The sequence below is a fragment of the Bos mutus genome, chromosome 6, assembly GCF_027580195.1.
Source record: "Bos mutus isolate GX-2022 chromosome 6, NWIPB_WYAK_1.1, whole genome shotgun sequence".
Taxonomy (NCBI): Eukaryota; Metazoa; Chordata; class Mammalia; order Artiodactyla; family Bovidae; genus Bos; species Bos mutus.
In genome coordinates, this window is record NC_091622.1 from 113,661,008 (window position 1) to 113,684,492 (window position 23,485).

A 23,485-nucleotide genomic window follows, 5' to 3' on the forward strand; every position below is an offset into this window, starting at 1 on the left:
ACAATATCTAAGATGTTGTGGATACTATTACACTCTTAACTATTTTCCTCATTGTTCATTTTCAGAAATTTCCTCAGACTTTTAACAACTATCTCAGTGGATATAGTGGATATAATATACTGAATTTAAAACATTAGTTATGATCTTGTGGCTTTTAGTGGATAAATAGGTAGAGATTGGGCTTCCCTGGTGGCTCAGCTGGAAAAGAACCTGCCTGCGATAGAGACCTGGGTTCAATCCCTGAGTTGGGACAATATCCTGGAGAAGGGAAAGGCTACCCACTCCACTATTCTGGCCTGGAAAATTCCATGGACTGAACAGTCCGTGGGGTCGCAGAGTCGGACACGACTGAGCACCTTTCACTTTCACTTTCAGGTAGAGATGCGAGTGTATACATATATGGGCTTCCCTGGTGGCTCAGATGGTAAAGACTCCGCCTGCAATGCAGGAGACTGGGGTTTGATCCCTGGGTCAGGAAGATCCCCTGGAGAAGGGAATGCAACCCACTCTAGTATTCCTGCCTGGAGAATTCCATGGACAGAGGAGCCTGGCGGGCTACAGTCCACGGGGTCACAAAGAGCTGAGCACAGCTGAGCAACTGACACTATTACTACTACTACACGTGTACACATGCATATGCATGTGTGTAATACGTGTAACAAACATGCCTGAACACGTGTATGTATAAACACACACACAGTTTCCTATGACACCCCAGTAACTTTGAGCACACCTGCCACCCAGATGCTGGCTGCTAAGTACCACCATCCACCAGGAGGAGTCCCCCAGAGCTCTCTGGACCGTGGCTGATTCCAACAGGCCTGGGGCGGGAAAAGTCCGAGATGAGCCTGGAATATCTTGGTGCATCATAATATGAGGAAGGAGCTCACAAAACAACGGGAGCTTCAGTGTCTATTTCAGGGACACAGCAGAGGTCACATAGCTGGAAGGGTTTTCCACTGACCAACTCTGTTAATCTGACCAGGATAAATCCTGACAATAAAGGATTATACTCATGAGAGAGTCATTTCCTAGGCAGGTTGATAAGGAGTCTAGGGGTCCCCAAAGAGAGAGGGGTCTGGAATTCTCAAGGAGGAAGAAAGGACAAACTTTTTTTCTTTCTCCACATTCCTTAGGATTATATACCAATGATGTATCCTGCCTAAGGACAGTCTTTGGATTCAACCTTCTGTTATCTTAAAATGTTAATTATGGGAGTAGACCTGGTCTTTACAAGGATGTATCTTGCCTGAGGACAGTGTTATCTTAAAATGTAAATTATGGGAGTAGGTCTGATGAGGTCTTTACAACCTCCAGACATTCTTTGGATTCACTGGAGAGTATATAACCTCATTATTAACACTAGCAAGCGGGTACTCTTTCTGCCCCCTTCTGATGCCTATGTCAGAAGCTTTCTCTATCTCCTTTATACTTTAATAAAACTTTACTACACAAAAGCTCTGAGCGATCAAGCCTCGTCTCTGGCCCCGGATTGAATTCTTCTCCTCCGGGGGCCAAGAATCCCGGTGTATTCGCGTGATTCAACAACAACCTTTCACTCATTGATTAGAACAATCATCTCTGACCCCTTGCTGATATATAAACATACTTGAATGAATGAATAAGTGACTAATTAAATGAGAGGAAGGGAAATCTCCCTGACAGTAGAGACCAACTAACTAATGTTCAGGGAATAATGAAATTAGGAAGCCGTCACTTAGCAACTGCTTCAGGCAAGACTAACTCACGAATGCTGAAAGTCAGTGGAGAAAACTGTGCATGGTAGGACATCTCAAAGAATCTTCCCACATGAAGCTGTTAAAGACAAACGGGAAACACAGCAGCTCTGCGGTGGGGAAGCTGTGCAGACGACCCGCCCACAGGCTCAGAGTTAACACCAGTCGAGGGACAGACTGATGGCTGTCCTGCACACCGCACCACTGCTTCCACGGGCCCTGCCAAGCGTGCCGACCCCAGATGCAAATTTCCAGGAAAACAGCAGACATCCCCAGACTGAGGGATCTTCTACATGATAACTGCTTTGTACCATGCCCAGTACCAATGTCATGAAACCAGACAGGGAAAGCCAAAGAGACTGTAGCCCAGGGCAGTACCACCTGGCGTTTCCTTCTGCTCACAAGGGACATCACTGGGACAGCTGGGGGCATCTGATTAAAATCTGTGAGTCAGATAATTGTATTGCGTGAGGGTGAATTCCCTGGTTTTGATGATTATGGAGTGGTTTTGGTAAAGGAATGCTCTCGTTTTTTAGCAAATTCACCCTGAAGTGTTTAGGGAAAGAGGGGCAACATGTCTGTCAAAGGTCCTGAAAAAACATATAGAGAGAAAAGAGAGGCGGGAGCGACCACGCAAGAGATACCAGATGCGGCACCATGTTGGCATCTGGGGCTGTGGGTAAAGGGTGCGTGGAATTATGTGTACTGTGCTCACAACTTTCTCTCAGAAGTTCGGATACAATGGCCTTAGAAAGTGTACAGTTTTACTGCCCGCATCACTGCATTTCCTTAACTGATTCAGGCAGACTCTGCTTATGCTGGAACGCTGAGCGTGGTTACTTTTCTGAGTGTGTGTGTTTGCTTCCACAGCTAGAACAGGGAAAAACAATGAAACACAACCACCATCTTCCGGGGACATGAGGCTGCACCTGCAGGGCGGGGAGCAGAGACAGACAGGGTCCTGCTCACCCAGCCCCTCCCTGCCCAGCCCCGGGGCCTCCTGTCCCCACCAGGCGTCCAGGCCAGAGGCTCCCTTTCCACCCCTGAACCCAGCGTGCGCCAGCCCACACCTGCCTGCCCTCGCACTCCCGTCAGACCCACTGCCCGGGCTCTCATGGGACACCTGCGTTGCTCTGCACCAAGAGTACAGCTTCCTCATTTACGCTTCCAGCTTTTTTCTACTGCCGTCCACTCCACAGCATTCAGCCCGTATAAATACTTACCAAGCTCACCGACCATAGCCTGGTGCTTGTTTCACAGACAAATAAAGAAGCCGAGAAAGAAAAACAGATTGGGTTGTGATCACAGTCTGCAACAGAACCAAGACTGGGGCCCAGACACCCCAGCCCCAGCCAGGCCTGCTTCCCTTCTGCGAGGTCAGCCACCACGGCGGGCTCGGACCTTTGACCTGTGACCTCAAACCATCCAAACCATTGTGTGAGGAGCTCGTGGGAGGAAGAACTATGATGTTAATCATTTTTTGCCCTCATGCCCCCAAAAAAGGCAGTCTCTGAAACAAACTCCTGTCTCCTACCAAGACCTTCTAGGTTGGCTAACTGGCCATTTCCTCCACTGGTCAGCATCACTGCAGTCATTTATAATCTGGCTTTGCATCTGATTGGGCTTCCCTGGTGGCTCAGAGGGTAAAGAATCTGCCAAGCAGGAGACCTGCGTTCGATTCCTTGGTTGGAAGATCCCCTGGAGAAGGGACTGGCAACCCATTCCAGTATTCTTGCCTGGAGAATTCCATTAACAGAGGAGCCTGGACACAGGAGCCTGGCGGACAATGGTCCGTGGAGTTGCAAATAGTTGGACATGACTGAGCAACTAACACACACACTGATTAATTGTGAACACACATTGGCCATTTTACCAAATCCAAAAAATCCTTATTTCTATCGACTGTAGAACATAAATATAGTTACACATACACTGGAAATTCTACACTCTATTTATGTATACATATATGTGTGTACACATATGTATGTATACTTATGTATACAGATTTGTGTGTATCTTTGTAGCTTACTCAAGTTAATGCTAAATGAAAAAAAAAAAAGACAAAGGAAAAAAAGATTTGAATTAATAGAGAAGCAGAAAATAATAATAGACCAGAAACAAAAATTTTAAATTTTAAAAATGAAAGCTTTTAGTGTGAAAAGAAGAAATTATTTTAATTGCCTTTCCCTGCAACTGGTCCCTACCTCCAACACGGCCACCTCCTGGCCGTTGCGAAGTAGCCGGAAGGTCAGGGGGTGCTTGGAGTCCAGGCCCGGGATGACCTCGCAGCCGCGCAGCGGGATGGAGGCGATGTGCGTCTTCAGGTCGGCCCTGTCCTTGTGCAGGATGAGCTTGTTGTCCTTGACTCGGCACCAGCGCTCCCGCCAGCGGCTGTTGGAAAGCACGTTCAGGTAGCCTGCAACCAAGGACAGCGGCCATCAGCCCGACAGGAGGGAGGCGCCTGAGGAGGGAAGGAACCAGGGAGCCTGCAAGGAGAGCGGCCATCAGTCCCTGAGAGTGAGGCGCCCGAGGAGGGAAGGAACCAGGGAGCCTGCAAAGAGAGCCACCATCAGTCCCTGGGAGGGAGGCCCCCGAGGAAGGAAGGAACCAGGGAGCCTGCAAGGAGAGCGGCTGTCAGCACCCCGGGAGGGAGGTGCCCGAGGAGGGAAGGAACCAGGGAGCCTACAAGGAGAGTGGCCGTCAGTCCCTGGGACGGACGTGCCTGAGGCAGCAGTGAGGAGAGAACAAACCCCGCATGCAGCACACCGCAAGCACAGGCTGCTGGGACGAGAGGAGCCACCACCACGAGACGACCGCTCCCATCAGCTCTGGGGGCCGGGACAGCTCAGACCTCCCCGGAGCCCGACACTCCGCACTGCATGATGTGGCTGAGCACCAGCTCCCGGATGCCTTCGGGACCCCGGAGCCTGACCAGGTGTGTGACAGCTCACTGAGGCATTGGTGGTGGTCCTCAAAAAGCTGAAGGGGCCTTACCCAGGAAAGTGTCCGGGTTCATTCCAAGTAGCTGCAAAGGACACAGCTAGGGAAAAGCCCCTGGGTGGTGGATTCTGGCTTCCCATGAGGAATGAAACTATCTGCAAAGGGAAGCTTTCAAGGAAACAGGCGGCCTGGGGAGGTGGTGAGCTCCCCACTGCTGGAGGATTCCAGCAAATGACGGCAGGTCTTCAGGATGAGACTCCTGCCCAGAGAACAGACACGCCCTTCCTCGGCCCTCTGATGGGAGGATCTGCTGAGGTCTGAGGGCCTGGGTTTGACGCACGTGGAAACCCGCCATCCACGTCTCTGGGGCTGCCCTGTATCAACGCAGTACGGATGGAATGGGGTGGAATTACAAGAGCTGTCGTCATGTTTTAATCTCCTCAGATACTAGTAACCGATCATTTTCATTTGCCACAAACACACAATGCATTTTTCTACAAGCAGCAAGGAACGAAAAACAGATATCAGCGGGAGGCAGCGACTTCTAACCCATGCACAGGACTGTGCCTGCGAGAGGCAGGCAGCGAGGGGAGCAGCATGCGGAAGGCAGGTCAAGGAGGAAGAAGAGAATCAAGGGTTCCTTAGGTTATCCGGCTGCTCTCTCGACTCATACACACACGTACATACACATGTGCACACATATGTAAACACACACGCACAATCACACACGCACGCAGCTCAAAAGAGAGGGTCCTTCCTTGATGGCTCAGTGGTTAAGAATCCACCTGCCAGTGCAGGGGACACAGCTTCATTCCCTGGCCTGGGAAGACCCCACGTGCCCCAGAGCGGCTGAGCCCGTGTGCCATAAACGACCGAGCCTGCGCACCGCAACTACCGAGACCACGTGCTGCAGCTGCTGAAATCTGAGCGCCCAGAGCCCGTGCTCTGCAACGAGAGAAGGTGCTCTCAGGCAACGCTGCCACGAGAAGCCACCTCCACGCGAAGCCACCGGCATGGGAAGCCCCTGCACTGCACGAAGGGCACCCCTGCTCGCCACAACTGGAGAAAGCCTGCACAAAGCAGTGAAGACCTAGCACAGCCAAGAAACAAATAAATGGACTTTCAATAAATACATCCTTTCTGACCCCCGCTATTTTTAAATGTCTTCCCGAAGGCAATTTGGACCATGCTTTTTGCTTCTTTTCTCTTCGACACCTTACACCCTTTGTTAGCAACGGATCAACACTATAAAGGCAAAAACCAAAGGAAAATAAAAAACCAAACGTATTTTCAGGGCCCAGAATGGTGCTTCCTATTTTCCATATAAATATTACTATAAATAATTGCTCGGAGAGTTTACTAGGGAGACACTTAACAGTACCTAAAGGTCCACATTCCTGAATGTGATGCCAGTTCTCCCAGTATATTACCCTAAAGGACGCCGGGAACTGAAACCTCAGTTTTGTGACACGAGCTGCCATATCTGCAAAATTACAGAGAAAATGGAGAAGCGAGTCCCAGCTCAAGGGCCTGGGACTCAAAGCCCCCTATATTTTACACACTGAAGAGGCGTGAAGACAGGCTGGGGAAGCCGAGTTCACAAAGGGGAGGAGGGAGGTCATGCCTGATCCTGTTCACGGCCTCCCAGCAAAGACCCACCTGAGGTTCTTCAGAGAGCCAAAGATGGCAGAGAAAGAGCTTCAGTTTTCATCTGGGAAGCAGTATTTGTAAGTGGCCCAGTTCTCACACACATTCTTTTGTAAGCTCTCCTTAAAAACACACAGTCAGACATAATACCCGAACATCCAAGGGGTGGCTATTAGAACTATTTACTGTCTCCCTGATATCACCTGTAAGTCATCAATCACGCTGAAGGCCTGTCTTTGGACTTGTATGAAACAGCTGCCAACTGGATCCACTGTGTGTGCGTTCGGATGTGAATGGATACACAGGATGGCCGACGGACAGCAGGACAGTGTGCATGATTGAGAAGAAATAAGCTGAAGCCTGGGGCGGCTCTCAGCTGCCTGAGCCTGCCAGGGCACACGTCTGCAAGGGCTCTGGGGCGCAGGGCACTGGGGGGCGCAGCCACCCCACCACCCCGGGGCCGGCAGAGTGCAGGCTCACGTGTAGCCAGGGCACGTCCTCACCTGGGCCTTGGGAGGTGCGGGGAGCTCCTCAGGCCTGGAGAAGTGGGGAGCGCGGCAAACTGAGACTTGGGACGTCCAGGAACCTGATCACAGGAAACCTCAGACACTACTGTGGGGACCTGGCCTTGACGCAGAAGACGGCGGGGAGGGACGGTGAAGGAAGAGAAGCTAAAAGGTTTCTGGAGGACTTTAGGCACGTCTGGCTTGGCAGGAGCAGTGCCGGGACTCCTCTGGCCTTCCACAGGGCTTAGAATCCTCAGGAGTTTAGAATCACCACGCGGGCGCACCTGTCCCCAGCGCAGGGCTGGGGAGGTGTGTGTTTGTGTGTGTGGGGTGTGTCGCAGCTTCTGAGCATCGCCCGGCCTGCCAAGAGAACGACCCAACCCGTGGAGCGGCGAAGGGGCCCGCCTTCCCTGACCGAGTCACCAAATGCTGTGAATTTCTCAACATGCGAGTCACAGGAGGAATGATTACACTGGACAGATTCACACTTTATTTAGAGCGTGACTTCACAGGCAATTACCATATTTTAACGCCTTCCTCATCTTTAGTTACAGTGCCCAAAAGGGAAAAGCGAAATGAGAACCAAAGTGGGTAAGAGGCCTGTCTCTGTAAACAGCAAGCACCACGGAAACGAGCCCACATCTGGCTCATGGCCTCCCCGCCAGGCTCACCGGCCACTCCCAAGAGGCAGCCCACATTCCTACTTCCTGGGTGGGGAGAGGCCACGCAGGGACATGGCATGTGGCCTATCTGAGGCCTCTGGAGCCAGAGGGCAGGCCCCGTGTCCCCTAGGAGTCTTCTTTCCACTCCCCCCTAACACACACACACGGGCAGACAGACACACACAGGCAGACAGACACACACACATAGACACACACACCCACCCCCCCACACACACAGGCAAGCAGACAGACACACATGCACACACACACACGGGCACACAGACACACACACCCATCCCCCCAACACACAGACAGGCAGACAGACAGACAGACAGACACACACAGACACACACACACACACACACACACGGCCAGTCTGTGATGGGATCGCTGCCAACACAGGACCTGTCCACCCCAAGACGGTCAGCCGAGCAGACACCCGCCACCAGGGGGCACCAAGGAGCAGCCAGGGCCGGGCGCAGGCTGGCCTTGGTCACTTCAGTGCCCTGCCGGTAAGACAATGCCAGAATCCTTTGATTTTTCTTGCTTGTTTGTTCCCACTTATCATGTCATGGTAAGAAGTTACTGTATCTGAACAATTTGCAAAGTTCCGTTTGATGTTTTGAGACTGTCTTTGCTCCGAATACTGAAGAAAGAACTCTTTAAGGCTGCTTATAAGAGCGTGGTGGCGAGCGTGGTGCAGTTTCATGACGGCCTGAGGCTGACCCGACAGGCACAGCTTCGGGCTCAGGCGGAGGGGGCAGCTGCAGGCACCCGCGCCTCCCGCTGTGTGCGGACCAGGAGGCTCCTGAGTCCCAGCCGCCGCAGAAGGGCAGGCAGGAGGCCTGGCTGAGGGGCCAGTGTCCACTGCCTCCCCTAGGACGGGGAAGGGTGGTGCTGCCCAGGGGACCTCTGTGCTCTGGGCACACGTCTGTGGGGACTCCCACTGCTCCTCGCATCTCCGCAGGCCTGCATCTGTAACTGGCGGGGGGAACAGGGCAGTCGAGGAGCAACAAGGGCTGCCGGCGGGAGGGCGGAAGGGGAGACCCGACGTCCAGACGCTGCCAACAGCTGACCCTGGCCCCACAGACACTGACGCCAGAACCTTCCCTCCGCCCCAAGCGCGTGCCCTCCAGGGGGCACACGGGCCCAAGAGCTCCAGACGCCCCTGACGTGGTGACAGACGCCAAGAATGCCTCCTGCCTCCCTCCCCCTCACCGAATGTCACCTGATCTTTTGTGCCTGGATTACGATAAAAAGTGAGACGTATAACCTTCCTGCATATCCACTGACAACTCTTGCTGAAAACATCAGAGTCACTGAACATTAGAGTTGGGAGGGGCCTGAGAAATAACCAGGAAGTCCCTCCAACTTGTCCAGGCTACACTGCCTCCAGGAAGGCCTCCATCCTGGCACCTGGGGCCCTTCCCTTGCATCAGTCTCTGTTCCTAGTGTAGACACTATCTGCGTCAGTCACCTACCTGGCTGACCGTGTTGGCGTGCTTAGGCTTTTTCAGGTGAACGAATGAATAATGGAGACCAGGTACTGAGCGTAAATTGTGAGGTAGGCAACGTGCCTAATGTTTCATAATTTTACCTTCAATTTTAAGGAAAACAAAGTAATTTTGAGTATGAGCCCATCTCACAGGAAGAGAACCCGAGGCTCAGAGAATCTGCAATTTGCTTACGGTAATCATTCGGTCTACAAGTGTTTACTGAGGTGCTGTATCCCAGGCTCTTTGCTAGGAGCTGGGGACAAAACTGGGGGTGGGGGGTGAATTCAACCTGCATCTTCATCTAGTAACTTAGAGGGAAAAGCTGGAAAACCCAACCGAGACGAGATTGTCAGAGGCCCTCAGCTGACTCAGCACAGGACGACGCGATTAGCGTCATTAGTCCAAGGGTTCAAAACCCCCGCTGGGTGGCCTGCAGGGGTCCAGAGGAGGAGAAGGGGGACAGCTGAGAGGCCTGGGGCCTGGGCCAGACAGACAGAAACGGGGTGGAGAAGAAAGAAAGATGCGAAACGCACATCTCCTGGGAACCACAGCTGAGCTTACACAGTGACGACGACACTGGAACCTTGAGCGCTGGAGACGGGCAAGCAAAGGACACGGCAGTCTTTGCTCAGGGGCCCACGTGCCTGTCTTGGACCAGCTTGGCTGAGTGACTGCTTGTAGAGCAGACCTGGCTGATGCTGGCATAGCGCCCACCGACTGAGGGGGAGGGAGAGCTGGGTGGGTCGGGCAGAGCCGGGGGGCGCGGCCAGCCAGGCAGTGTGGACCTGCAGAGCACCCTCTCCTACCCATGGGCATTCCTCTGGTGCACCCGGAGGCCAGGGAAGAGATCTCAATTCAGCTCCCAGTCGCCCCCTCCCCGGGAGTGTCCCCTGTCCCCGGAGCAGCCCCACCCTTCCTGTTGGCAAGGACAGCAGCTGCACAGTCTCCTCGGGCAGGCTGGGTGGGGAGCCTTCATCCAGCGGCTTCTCCTGCCTGAGGGCTTGCAGCTGTTCTAACGTCATTGAACACAGTCACTCTCCCCCTGGGTTTCCGTGCAGAGTCCTCTCCTGTGCCCTGGCCCAGCCAAGAACTGGATGATCATTTTAAGACCATGTGGACAGAGGGTGTTCCCTTAGTACAGGTGACAGGTGTCCACTCAGAACCTGGTGGAAACCCACACGGGCTACAGACCCCCATGACTCTGCCTCACCGCAACTGCGCCATCCAGCACACACTCCCCCCCAGCTGCTAACAGAAGTCACAAAGGTGGCAAGCCCTGGGAGGGACAGGAGGGGCAGGGCAGACCTGGGCTGCAAGACAGGCCCGTGGGCCAGCCCTGTCCTGCCCCCAGCTCCCTGGGTGGCTCAGGACGAGCCCCACAGCCTTCCTCAGCTCAGCGTCCTCCCGCACAGCGAGCGGCCTGGACCTCAAGTGGCCAAGTCCCCTTCCATACAAACGTTTCTCATGAAAGAACCTCTCTTTCCTCCACTGGCCTAGAGCAGTTTTGAGAACAACAACAACAACAAAAAAAACAAAGCTAAACTAGTAATCCCCTTTTGTTGGAGAATTCCCATTTCCCACCTTAACCCCGAACTCCCATCGTGGCTCCAGGGGCCAATGTAAGAGGAAACCAGCCCAGCCGCCAGGGCTGTGAGCTGCTCCAGGAAGGCAGAGGGCATGGCCCTGGCATCAACAATGCCCCATCCCGCGTCCTTCCGCGAGCTCTGCCCGCTGGCTTAGCTTCTACAGGGCGGCTGTGCTCCGTGCAAAGAACGTGGGTCAGTGCGCTCGCTTCTGTGACCCGACTGTCTGACGAAGGCCAAGCTCAGGACCTCTGTGTGCACGGCGCTTCCAGACCCCTGGTCTCCTTTTGAGGTCACCACCTCCCCTCCCAGATCAACCCATGAGTGGCCACTTCACGGGGGCCTCCCCGAGATGACGCCTCCACCCTGTGAGGCCCCACCACTGCCTGCCCGCTGTCTTCCGCTCCACACGCACTTCTGCACAACGGCCCAGGGGGTTCCTGTGTATCACGACTTCTCAGGACCATGCCTGTGAAAGCCAGGGGGAAGTTGTGAACCCACCCTGCCCTCCCCTCGGGAGGCACCCCCACCCCAAGTCTACCTGCCCCGCGCTCCACAATCGACCCTTCCGCCCGACCAACATGCCTCCGGGCTCGCACCGCCCTCTCAGCACAAGCCACGCCCTAGGATGGGATATCAGCTGAATAAACTCATCTTTGTGTGTGGGGGGCCCAACTTGGGCACCAATGGGCAGCATCTAAGAGCTGTTTATCTCCTGGCATCCCCAAATAACCCGACACCTGGCCAGAAGAGAGGCTCAGCCAGAGTGGGAGAGAGGGGTGGAACACGGAGCACGCACACAGGCGTCGAGGCGCTGGCCCTGACGGACAGCAGCCCATGAGCCGCGCCACTGAAAAGCACAGCCCACTCCCCATTTTCTTAAAGAGCGAATGTCCACCTTTCAGACTCTGAAGACTTTCCACTTAGAAGAGTCGCCTAACTCTCGGGAGCGTGGTTGCCTAGGAAACACCACACAGACAGTCCCACTTCTGCAGGGAGATGGTCCCTGACATCGCCCCATCCAGGCCACGTCCCCACCAGACTCTCCCGTGGCTGACCTGGTTCCCCCTTGGGTTTGTGACCACAAGCCAGCCGTCACACACTCGTCTCTGACTCCTTGCTTCAGGCCAGCCCTCTGCCACTAGACCGGATGTGGTTTTCTCTGCAGATTCCTCTCCTGTGCCCTGGCCCAGCCGAGCAGGGGCAGTAGGGGAGTCTCAGCCATCACCACCACCTCCCTGGTGCTTCCCCGGCCTCGCCAACAAGGGCTGCCCAGAGACCCCTTAGTGAACCAAGACCGGTGAGGGGAGCCCCGGCCTCGCCAACAAGGGCTGCCCAGAGACCTCTTACTGGACCAAGACCGGTGAGGGGAGCGGGGGTCAGCCAGCCCGACTGAGTCTGAGGCGCAGAGCGTTCCTTGACAGCTGAGCTGCAGGACTTCAGGCTAAGTGGGGAGCTGCTGGGGATTGTGTAAACGTGCTTACACACCTGACACACCTCTGCTGGCCAACCGGACACATACACATTTCCCTCTAAAGCTGCTTAAAAGGAATTTGGGAGAGCCTCGTGGGATCAAACAGAGACTGTTTTTCACCTTGAGAGAACCTCAGAGGTCATCTCAAACCCTTGCAAGGGCATCATTAATAAGCAGTGTAAAAAAAAAATGAATTAAAAAAAAACAGGAGTGAAAGTGTAATCCGTTCCCTCAGCTTAACCGATCACAATCCCAACCAATGAGACTCAGACGAACGCAATACAGAGGTCGCCCGCAGAGGGTCTCCGTGCTCAGGGAAGGGGCAGATCTCGTAATACAGCCCCCCGCCCCGTCTCACCACATGTCGGCACGTCTTCCTCTGCCGAGGAGGTCTGCTCGTCCGTCGACGGCTTTTTCTTTCCCAAACCGATGATCTTGGTGATTTTTTTCCCAGTGACTTTAGACACAGTTCCCTTGGCCTCTGATTTGGAACTTTTTTTCCTCTTAACTGTGAAGAAAAAAGATAATGACAAAAAGGCATGTTTCAATGGTAGACTTTAATGGGGAAAAAAAAAAATGTCACAATAAAGCATGCATTGTGGCCAACTTTCTTTCCCCGAATTTTCACTCATCGAGTACCTGCTTTGTGTCTGCGATTCTAGAGTCTAGAGAACACAGCACAAACAGGAGCTCCCAGGAAGCTCGTATTCTAGAGGGGGCTGAGCACGCACACATGAGCTCACACACACGTGCACACACCCACACGCACCCCTGGGGGAGGCTTCACGATGGCAAGGCCTCTGTAGACCTGAGGCAGGGTCACGCAGCAGAGGGGCCGAGCAGTCAGGAGCTAAGCACAAGGAGCGTCTGTGCAGAAACCCCGGGCAGAGCCGTCCAGGCAGGAAGAGCATCAGCTCTCGTAGAGCCTGTGACGCTGGAAGGGACAGAAGGCAGGCTGGACGCCCGCATCCTGGGCGGCACAGGGCGCGGCCCGGCAGGTGGAGGGGGCGGTCCTCGGGGAGCCTCGGCCAGCCCTCGCCGACCTGTCGGGCTCGCATCCCAGCCCCAGCCCCGTGGTTCCGTCTGGCCGGCAGGGCTCAGTTGTACGCATGGAACTCATGACTGTTTTGCACAAAGACGACCTCTGGCTTCCCCTGGAAACATGGAAGATCCAGCCACTCTGAACCCACAGTTTGGTAAGTGATGGCGGGTGGGGGCAGGGCCTGAGACCCAGCGGCCATGCCTGAGGACCCACGTGCCTGGCTGACCACAGCCCCAGGCCCCCCGGCAGACTGAGCGCCGGCCGCCGGCTGCTCTCCCATGCCTGACCCACGCCGGCCATCTGCTCTCTCCAGCCCCTGCGGGCTTGGTCCACAACCTCTGACAGAATCACAGGGTGGGGACCAGGTGCAGACCGGGGTGGACAAAGAGGATCCTCCAGGACCGTCAGCACCTCTGGGAAGTGAGCCGTCACCGGGGGCTATTCCGTGTCTGACCCTGGAGCCGAGGGCCTCGCAGGACACCGAGCCTCCAGGTGGGTCAGGTACAGCCTTGCTCAGTGTGGATGAGCTGGGAGGGCCCAGAGGCCCCCAGGGCATCAAGGCCAGACGCCATCACTGACTCCCGAGACCCCTCCCAACAGCCCCTTCCCAGGCCTCTCCAGGAGGACCCCTCATCTCGCTATCTGTAACCCAGAGGGCGGCACAGACCCTTTGAAAAGGCAACGCAAGTCAAGCATTCCTTCAGCGCCCCTCTGCCCACAGAGACGGAGCACACACAACCACACGGGATCCGCAGAGAAAGAGGACTCGGATGTGAGACCATAAGCCGTCGGCCTGATTACGACGCCCGCCCTCTGAAAGTGGAGGCACTCGCTACTTCCTTCCCCACGCCGGCCACTCAGTGGGGCCGAGGGCCCCCTTCTAGGTTCCACCCTGCCCCCCACCCCACGTGCGGAACGGCCAGCCTCCTCGGGGCTCCGTGTCCCTTTTCCCCTCTCCCCGCCCTGACTCAGGGAGGTCCCTGAGGTCAGTCCCTGTGCTTGAACCGTGATTTCTTCTCCAGGAAGAAGGGACAGTTAACAGCGTCTGAGGCCAGGAGGAGTTACAATGTAGTTGAGTAAGAAGCCACACTACAGCGTGAACGGCAGATGGACGATGGCGGCGTCTCCCACGTCTCACACATGGGAAGCCCTAAGCCCCGTACAGCTGTGTTTGGACACAGGCCCCTCAGGAAGCACTGATGGTTAGGTGAGGTCTAAGGGTGGGGCCCTGGTCCGACAGGATTGGCATCCTTGTGGGATGCGGGGCAAGGCCGCTTGAGGACCCAGTGAGGGGATGGCCATCTACAAGTCAGCAAGGGGGCCACGACCAGCAGCCAACACCGGCAGCCACGACGGCACCTGGATCCTGGGCTTCCGGCCTCCAGGACTGTGAGAAACGCATCTCTGTCGTTTAAGCCACACGGCCTTGTGGCATCTCATTACGGCAGGCAGCCTGGGCTAAGACAAGCACATCTGTGCTATCTCACACGGACCAGGTCATGTTAGAAACACAGAACACGGGGTGGTCACTCTGACCCCTTCTTACGCTCTCCCACCACACGCAACCCCCTGTAAAATAAAGCACCAGGAACCTGCTTCCATCTCCCGATCTGAAGGCACAGCCCCTCCACAGCTGCCGTCAGACATGGAATCCCTGGTTGGAATACCCAAACCACTGATTTCAGTTCTTCCAAACCAAAGTGAAAGCAGCAGTGGGTGACCCTTCTATGTGGTTTCTCAAGAGCGTCGAGACAATCTCTGACCAGAGTCTCATTCAAGCTAAGCTTTGAGAAGGTCCTCTCAACGAGGGCGCTCTGTGCTCAGAAGGCGCCTTCTGCAAAGCTCAGGAGCGTGAATCAGTCATTCCCTGCTAGGTGATGCGTGAGAAAGCTGAATTGTCAGACTGACTTGCAATCTGATGAGGATTTGCTACTGTTGGGAAAGCTCTTGCTGGACTCGACTACAAAAAAAGACGTTAGCAAGGACCTTTAATTCTCTGAAAGCCCATGGATTGATTTTTTTGTTTGTTTTTGTTTTTTGCAAAAGCAGAAGGGAGGCCATCCTTGGAAGAAAAAGCCAAAGCTGTAGGAACGGGAGAATATGTTGATAGAACAAGAATATGTGGATGGTATTCACATAGTAGAGTTAAAAAGAAAAACCTAACGACTCAGAACTCTCCACTCAGACCTTGTGGAGGAGAGACAGTCCAGGCAGCGGCACTGTGAAGCTGGGGAAGGGCGCGGGGAGGGGTGGTGACGCAGCGTTTTACAGCCGTAAGTGTCACAAGCCCAGGCGGGTCTCTGGTCCCTGTACCAGTGAGAGTCTAGGCGTCTGACATTTGGTCAGGCGGGAGGAATGGGGACATGGGGCCAATGCCATCAGACTATTCACCTGCTTTACCACTGATGCCACCTGGGGGCTTGCCAGGTGGCGCTAGTGGTAAAGAACCCACCTCCCAGTGCAGGAGACTTAAGAGATGTGGGTTCGATCCCTGGGTTGGGAAGATCCCCTAAGGAGGGCATGGCAATCCACTCCAGTATTCCTGCCTGGAGAATTCCATGGACAGAAGAGCCTGGTGGGCTACAGTCCATGGGGTCACAGAGAGTTGGACATGACTGAAGCGACTTAGCACTTGCTAAGTCCACCAACAGACTCGTTAGCCCGTGATTAAATGGTAAACGCGTGCAGGGCTAGTTAGGGACAACCGTCGCTCCCACACAGATCAGCCCCAGGGACTCAATTCTCTTTTCTCACATCAGCTGCAGTATCAGTAGCAACTCTACTAATTTACCCAAAATCACACTGCACTGGTTCATTACATGCCGGGGCCTGACACCTGGAAAGAAGAAGCCAGAGTTTAGAGTCAATCCCTATGGCTCTGGTCACAGAGTCTGGCTTGTGTCCGTGTTCAGCTGAGAGTCTAACATTCCGGGGAAGCTGCAGGAGTTCGGGATTTCCTCCACGCAGCCAGCAGAGAAATCTGTCTGAGCTGACACATGGCTGGGATCAAAGGGGCTTTATTGGAATTTCTCAAGTGCAAATTGGCCAAGAGTGTGCAGCAAGGATAAAAGCTCGGGGAGCAGGTCAGGATGTCCTTAAGCTATTAGCTTCCTTCAGCGGTTATCCACTGGGGATCTGACTATATGCAAAGTTCCATGCCAGGCAGAAGTGTCTGAACCAAGGTCACCTTGACAGAGCAGAAAAGGCTGGTCCTGTTAAAAGGAAACGAGACCGTCAGATGCAGACACAGGCACTGATCTGTATGTCCAGACATACGATACCATTCTGCAGAACCTAATTTCAGGCAGGGACACTAGGGGAGGAAATGGCAAACGAGGAAAGAGACCAGCCACAGCAGTGCCCACTGAGCCTCGGCGTCTGAACAGGAACCCTGAGATTGCACGCTGTCCAATTTCAGGGCAGAACTTAAAGACAGCTTTCCTGGCTCTGATGACACATAATGTGCCCTGTGAAGACAGAGATGATACCTTCCACCGAACAACTTCCGACGCAAAGAACTAAAATTACACACAGAAACAACAGAGTTAGAAAATCTCGTGGGCCGAGGCAGAGATCATGACCCTTTGGGGTAAACCGTGACGTATCAAAACAGCCCAGACGATCTGGGCTCCAAGACTCTTAATGGGGGGGACTGCACTTCCGTTTGCAGCGACTTCCTTTCTGAGCCAGGAGACATCTGTGCCCCAGGCCCCTGCCCCGGTGACAGAGTGTGGTGAGCTGGGCGGGCAGAGCCGCTCACCTGGGGAGCAGAGACAGGGCTGGCTGTGCACAGGGAAGACCCCACCACAAGCCCAGCTCTTCCTCTCAGCCCACACAGTGCGAAGGAGACCAGAAGTCAACCCGCAGACTGGGGTGAGACGTGTGCAAAGGATGTCTGAGAGAGGATTTGTGTTCAGAATAGATAAAGAAGTCTCAGAAGTCAGTATGAACCAAAAATCTAATAAGAATACAGATAAAGGTTTTAATAGATGTTTCCCTAAGGATGATGACTCTTCAGAGTCCCTTGGACAGCAAGGAGATCAAACCAGTTAGTCCTAAAGGAAATCAACCCTGAATATTCACTGGAAGGACTGATGTCGAAGACGAAGCTCTAGTACTATGGTCACCTGAGGCGAAGAGCTGGCTTACAGGAAAAGACCCTGATGCTGGGAAAGAGTGAGGGCAGGAGGAGAAGGGGGCGACAGAGGATGAGATGGCTGGACGATAGCACTGACTCAATGGACATGAGTTTGAGCAAGCTCCAGGAGACAGTGATGGACAGGGAAGCCTGACGTGCTGCAGTCCATGGGGTTGCAAAGAGTGGGACACGACTGAGTGACTGAGCAACAACAGCTAAAGACAATACACAGTTGGCAAAAAAATATTAAAAATGTTCAACATTGTTGGTCACAGGAAAATGCATTCTAAAGGCACAATTACACAGCACTTATTAAAATGGCCAAAGCAAAAAGAACAAAACAAAGATGGCAACAGAAGGCTGGTGAGGAGGCATGAGTGCCAGCGGCTGCAGAGCCCCACCCGAGGCATCAGCCTAGAGAAGTGAAGACCTTACATGCTCACACAAAAGCCTGCCCTGGACGTCTGCAACAGCCTCACTCATAAACCGCTCACACCCGGAAACCACTCTGCTATTCTCCAGTCGGGAAGTGCATACCTAACTGGCCCATCTACACTGGAATCCTCTCAGCCTAGAAAAAGAACGGACGACTGACTCAGCTCGTGGATCCGCCCAAATCGCAATACCCGGAGTGAGAAGCCAGACCCAGAAGGCTGCACCCCATACGATTCCGCTTCCCGGACAGCAAACAGGTCAGTGGTTGCCAGGGAACATCTTGGGGGTGACAGCGGTGTTCTGCGTCTTGATTGCGATGCAGGTTACATGTATGTGTCTGTCATATGCCAAAAAGGCTGAATATGACAATGTGTAACTTACACCTTTATAAAGTTGACTTCAGGGAAAAAGTAAAAATCAGTATTTGTACCCCCATTCCCACAGCAGCATCACTGACAATAGCCCAAAGGTGGAAGCCACCCAAATGTCCCTCGGTGATGAATGGAGACGTGATCCGCCCACACAAGGGAGTTCTGTCCAACCTTAACAAGGAAGGGAGTCCTGCGCCCGCCGCAACGGGGATGAGCCCTGAAGACGCCATGCCACGCGAAATCACCAGCCACAGAAGGACAAACGCTAGACTATTCCACTTACATGAGGTTCCCCCGCTCCCCAAGCACGTCTCCCAGCGAGATGCTGGCACCCCGCCCCTGATGCACACCTGTCCCAGGGATAAATCAGGTGAGGAAGTAGCCTGCTGTGGGTCATGCAGTAAAACGGGAGGCCCAGGGAGCCCTGGCTGCCCAGTGGTTAGAACGCAGGTGCTTTCACTGCCAGGGGCCGGGTTCAGTCTCGGTTCAGATGGGAACTGAGAGCCCATAAGCCAGGCGGCACAGCGCCCACCCCCAACCCCAGAAAAAGAGACACAATACAATAAATTCACGCAGGGAACATACCCAGACAAAAAGAGAATGCCCAGACCAAGGCTTGGTGGCATTAAAATGAAGACCCGGAGAGACAGTGCTAATCAAAGGGAGGCCTCTGGATTTCTGTCTGTGTAACGCGGGACGATGACACTTGCATCACTAAATTACTGAGGACATTTTCTACATAATAAGGATTTACAGACCTGGTCGTCATGTTTCTGTTTTGGAGTTGGGTTTTTTTTTTTGGTTTATATATTTTTGGCATGAGCAGAACTCACCTTGTTCTTTTCCATTACACATAGCAATTCCATTTTCTGCAACACCCTCACCATCTGAACTTGGTCTCTCTGAAGACAGTTTCTGTGAGGATAAAAAGATTAAGTTACCTTACCATGGCCACACTGACCAAGTGATGTATCGTGGATCAGCCAAATGTTATCTCAAAAATGAAAGAAAATGTGGGCCACGTTCCAATAATCTGGAGATGGTTAGGGCTCAGCTATAACATAAGACGATCTGGTTGGTTTGCCACAAAAGCTTTAAAAACTTCAAAAGAACAAAGGAAAAACTCACTGAGCTTACACTAACACATGCTACATCACTTTTTCCGGCAAATAATTTTGAAAAAATATTAGGAGTACATAAACTATTTCCCTCACCAAGACACACCATCCTAACCTGGCTCCATAATCATCTGAGCCAGTTGCTCACAATGAGTCTCTCATTTGCGTGTAGAATTTTATTTTATATTTAAATTATATTTTATAATACATATAAAATATATGTATATACACACACACAGACTCTTTGGTTCTGTTTCTCTAGAGAGCCCTGGCTACAAGAGTAGACAGAAAGGAACTGTCCATGGGTGGGGCAGGGGTCAACAGGGAGGGCTCAGGACGCTCCTGGGAGACAGGCCACCAACAGGACCCCACGGGCAGGAAGCTGGGGCTCGCCGCAGAAATGGGGTCTCTGCACATACGGGCAAACTGTGGCCATCAGGTGACCACCATACCAGCGCTTCAGCTTTCGCATCAGTCCTTCCAACGAATATTCAGGGTTGATTTCCTTTAGGACTGACTGGCGTGGTCTCCTTGCTGTCCAAGGGACCCTGAAGGGTCATCATCCTTAGGGAAACATCTATTAAAACCTTTATCTGTAATCTTACTGGATTTTTGGTTCATACTGATTTCTGAGACTTCTTTATCTGTTCTGAACGCAAGTCCTCTCTCAGATGTCTTTTGCACATGTCTTACCCCAGTCTGTGGGTTGACTTCTGGTTTCCTTCGCACTGTGTGGGCTGAGAGGAAGAGCTGGGATTGTGGGTGGTGGGGATGTTGTCAGAACACCATCAGGGAAAGACAGCAGGCGTATCGGGTTGTAACCTGTCTGTGGGGAATAAGCCTCTGGGAAGGGACACTCGGGAAGCACCTGCCATATTCCAGAAGAACACAGAGCTGCCCGCTGATCGCACGCTGCTATGTTACAGGCAGTGGCCTGTGACACCTTCACACTCCTTTCCTGCATCTACAGCTGGAGAGGATGAAGACCACGTGGTCAGTGGAGCAGCTGACCTACGCTTCCTACCCGGCAGGCAGCACAGCAGGGGTGCATTGGTTTTTTTTTTTTTTTTTGTTTTTCAACTAGAAATGCTGAAATTCTCAGAGGTGCTGTTAAGACTTTCAGGAAGCCCTAAATCAGCCACAAGGTTAATTCCTGGAAAGCAGCACGCCCCTTACCTTCTCCAGCTCCACCTTGTGCACCGGCGAGCTCGGCGGGGGAGGGCACTCCGGCTCGGCGGGCCCGCTGCAGCCGCTGTAGATCTCTCTGACCACCTGTGGCAAGTGCAGAATGGCAGAGATGCTCACACGAGGGTTGAAGCGGAGGCGAGAGGTGCGGCGGGAAAACCCGAGGGTCGGTGCCATCTGGAGTTAAGTCTCGGGAGGCCAGGCATAAATTTGTTCATTCTCTCACTCATTCATTCTGTCCATGGAGATTCTCCAGGCAAGAATACTGGAGGGGGTTGCCATTTCCTTCTCCTTTGGATCTTCCCCACCCGTGGATTGAACCCAGGTCTCCTGCATTGGCAGGCAGATTCTTTATCGACTGAGTCACCAGGGAAGCCCCACACATTCACTTATCATTTGCCAAATGTCTAGACCATCCTGAAAACAACAGAGGTTCTGGGATACAGAAGGGAATGATGTACAGGAGAGTCCTGCCCTCATGGGGCTTCCACTCCAGTAAAAGTTAGATATCACAGCAAACTATGAGTATCGCCCAAGAAGTGAAGGTGATGTAAGACAGTCACCAATGCTACAAAGAATAGAAAAGGGTCTTTAACAGGAAGGGGCGGCTGAGTCAGATGAAGGGAGGCCTTCCTAGGATGACATGTGAGATGCAAGCTGAGCTAAAAGGCCAGAGGACGTGGCCACGGGAAGAACCGGTAGAAAAGGCTCCAGGCAGCGGGAACGAGGTGCAAAGTGTAGACGTGAAGAGTTTACGGAAAACCCAGAGTGCCGTGTGGGGAGACGGGCCAGGAGAGGCCAGCGGGACCCGGGAGCCATTGCTGAGGCTGGTGCTCACGGCTCTAGAGGGGGCACATCTGGGGTGGGGCGGGGGGAGATAAAGCAGGGCAGAGATTCGGGGAAGACACACGGTCAGTAAACAGGATGGAGCCAAAGAAGGGGAGTGGCTACAAGAGTCCAGCTGCAGTGGACACGGAAGCCAGAAGCCAACCAGGACAGCACACTTTCCAGGAGCAGGGAGCAGGAGGAAGGAAGGAAGGAAGCTGAGCAGGACGGCCAGCAAAAGCTGCCTGGAGGAGGAGTGTCTGTAAGAGAGGCGGAGAGACTGCGGGCGGGCATGGCTAGAGGGGACCCCTGAGGAGGGGCTCTGCAGAGCCAGGGGGCGGCTGGGGTCTGGAGAAGCAGGGAAGATAAGCACTAAGAGTCTGAGAAGGCGCCTGCGGACCCATCTGCGAGGCAAGCACAGCAGGAGTGGCCAAGTCGCACCCTCTCTGACCTCAGGGTCCTCACTAGCAAACGAAGGTCTGTCAACATGACCTGTCTTGTATTTGCAGTTGAATTAAGAGCCAATGTGACCCTGTATGCAAAATGCCTCAGGCAGCACCTGCGTGTGTACCAACATAAGGAAGACACGGTGGCTGCGGTCACCGCCGCCGTCCTCACTGCCACACCCGTACCGTTCACGCTGAGCGCTCCGGAAGGGCTCCCAGCTCATACCCTCAGGTGTGAGGACCACCGTGTGGCACCTACTGCTGACCACAGCCACCCCGCAGCCACCCCTGTCCCGTCCGTCCTCCCTAAGCTCCTGCAAGGTGCTCTGATCACCGAGGACACGCAAGAAACCAGACAGACAAGCTCCTGGCCTGGTGCAACGTGCACGCCTGTGAATGAGGAGCTAGCAGGCAGAGCTTTCAAAATGTCTACTATTCTTTTTGGAACTAAGACGCAACCTGAGTTCAACCCAAGTGCCTTCTGAGCAAAAAAAAAGAAAAACAGCAATGCCAGACTCCCAGCTATCTGTATAGGAACTCTGCAACAGGGTCCCAGCAGACACATTCAGATTCCCTCGACTTGCTCTGGGGTTGGGACTGGAGCCAGCAGCTGAGGGGAGGCTGGGACAGCGTCTCCAGCCATCCCGCCGCTCAGCTGCTTTACGAAAAAGCAATGGGGGTGAAATCCGCACCAGAGACTAAAACAGGAAAAAAGAAAGAGAAGAACCCAGAGAGCTCGCCGCTGTTGTTTCCTCGCGGAGTCTCACGTCTGAAAACCGGCACAGGCGCACCAGGCAGGGGACTTGCCCCTCCTGAACGTCTCCGGCGGAAGGCTCCCTCAGTTTGGCTGTTTCGTGCTGCTTTTGCTATCTTTGCGCTGAGTCTTTAGTCCCCCACCTCCTTGCTTATCACGCCTTCAGCTGACAAGGAACAAGCTCTCTTGATCTAAGGGTGAGACTTTTTCTTTCCTCTGGAGAAAGATGACCTGTCTTGTCCTTATGGTTGGATTAAGAGAAAATGTGACCCTGGGTGCTCAGCCAGCGCCTGCACGCGTATTCACCCACACTAAGACGTGACCGCGCTCACCAACGCCAGCATCGCTGCGGCAACGGAAAACTCCTGGGCTCCTGTCCGACAGGAGCTAGGGCTGAATCCCAGCCCAGCCCCACCCCCAGTGGGCTCCAGACGCAGAGCAGAGCCTCCTGTGAGCCCTACCCCCCACCTAGAATGTGGGCAAAGCGACGGCCACCACACAGCTCAGCGACACAGCCGGCGTGCGCTCTTCCTCCATCCGAGTGGTACAGACGTGAACGCGTGTCCATTTGTACACACACCCTGAGGGTCTTGAGGGACTCAGTTCACACTAAAAGGCTAAACCCCACAAAGCATAACCTGTAGAAATCTATCCCTGGCAAAAGGTTTTATGCAAAACACAACTGTCTCTTTTTCTTTCTTTTTCTTCCAAAGGTGGAGGATGAACACAGCTCCAGTTAGACCTCAGGGGTCTCCCAGGGAGGTGTGCTCCCCTCTTGGCTGAACAGGACTCACCCTTCCAGGGCGGCCTGGTTCCCACGTGACCAGGAAGCCTGTTCAGACCCTCCTGCATGGGACGCAGTGCAGCTGTCCCTCCACGGGCATGGGCGGCCCTGTGCTAAGCTCAGGGCCCGGGCACGGGCATCCTGGGATGCAGTGCAGCTGTCCCTCCACGGGCACAGGCGGCCCGTGCTACACTCGGGGCCCGTTCACGGGCATCGTGAACCCGCTGGTCTGCTTCCTCTATTAAAGCTGGGCTCATTTTCAAAGAAGGGGCTCCGCCTCACTCAGGTTGGCTTTCCCAATGCCTCGTGTGTAACAGCAACTAAAAAAAAGAGTTTGTTGAGA

At 53.8% G+C, this 23,485-nt stretch overlaps 1 protein-coding gene across 4 annotated transcripts in view; it reads right to left on the minus strand.

Annotated features, from left to right (window-relative positions):
- The window catches only part of AFAP1 (actin filament associated protein 1), a 144,901-nt gene that overhangs the window by 25,905 nt on the left and 95,511 nt on the right, over nucleotides 1-23,485 (minus strand). For all 4 annotated transcript variants that reach the window (XM_070372760.1, XM_070372761.1, XM_070372763.1 and 1 more), the window contains 4 exons: nucleotides 20,325-20,420; nucleotides 18,864-18,945; nucleotides 12,403-12,552; nucleotides 3,941-4,152 (listed from right to left, as the gene is read on the minus strand). In XM_070372760.1, the coding sequence (XP_070228861.1) occupies nucleotides 3,941-4,152; nucleotides 12,403-12,552; nucleotides 18,864-18,945; nucleotides 20,325-20,420 (540 nt within the window). The remainder of the gene's footprint in view (nucleotides 1-3,940; nucleotides 4,153-12,402; nucleotides 12,553-18,863; nucleotides 18,946-20,324; nucleotides 20,421-23,485) is intronic.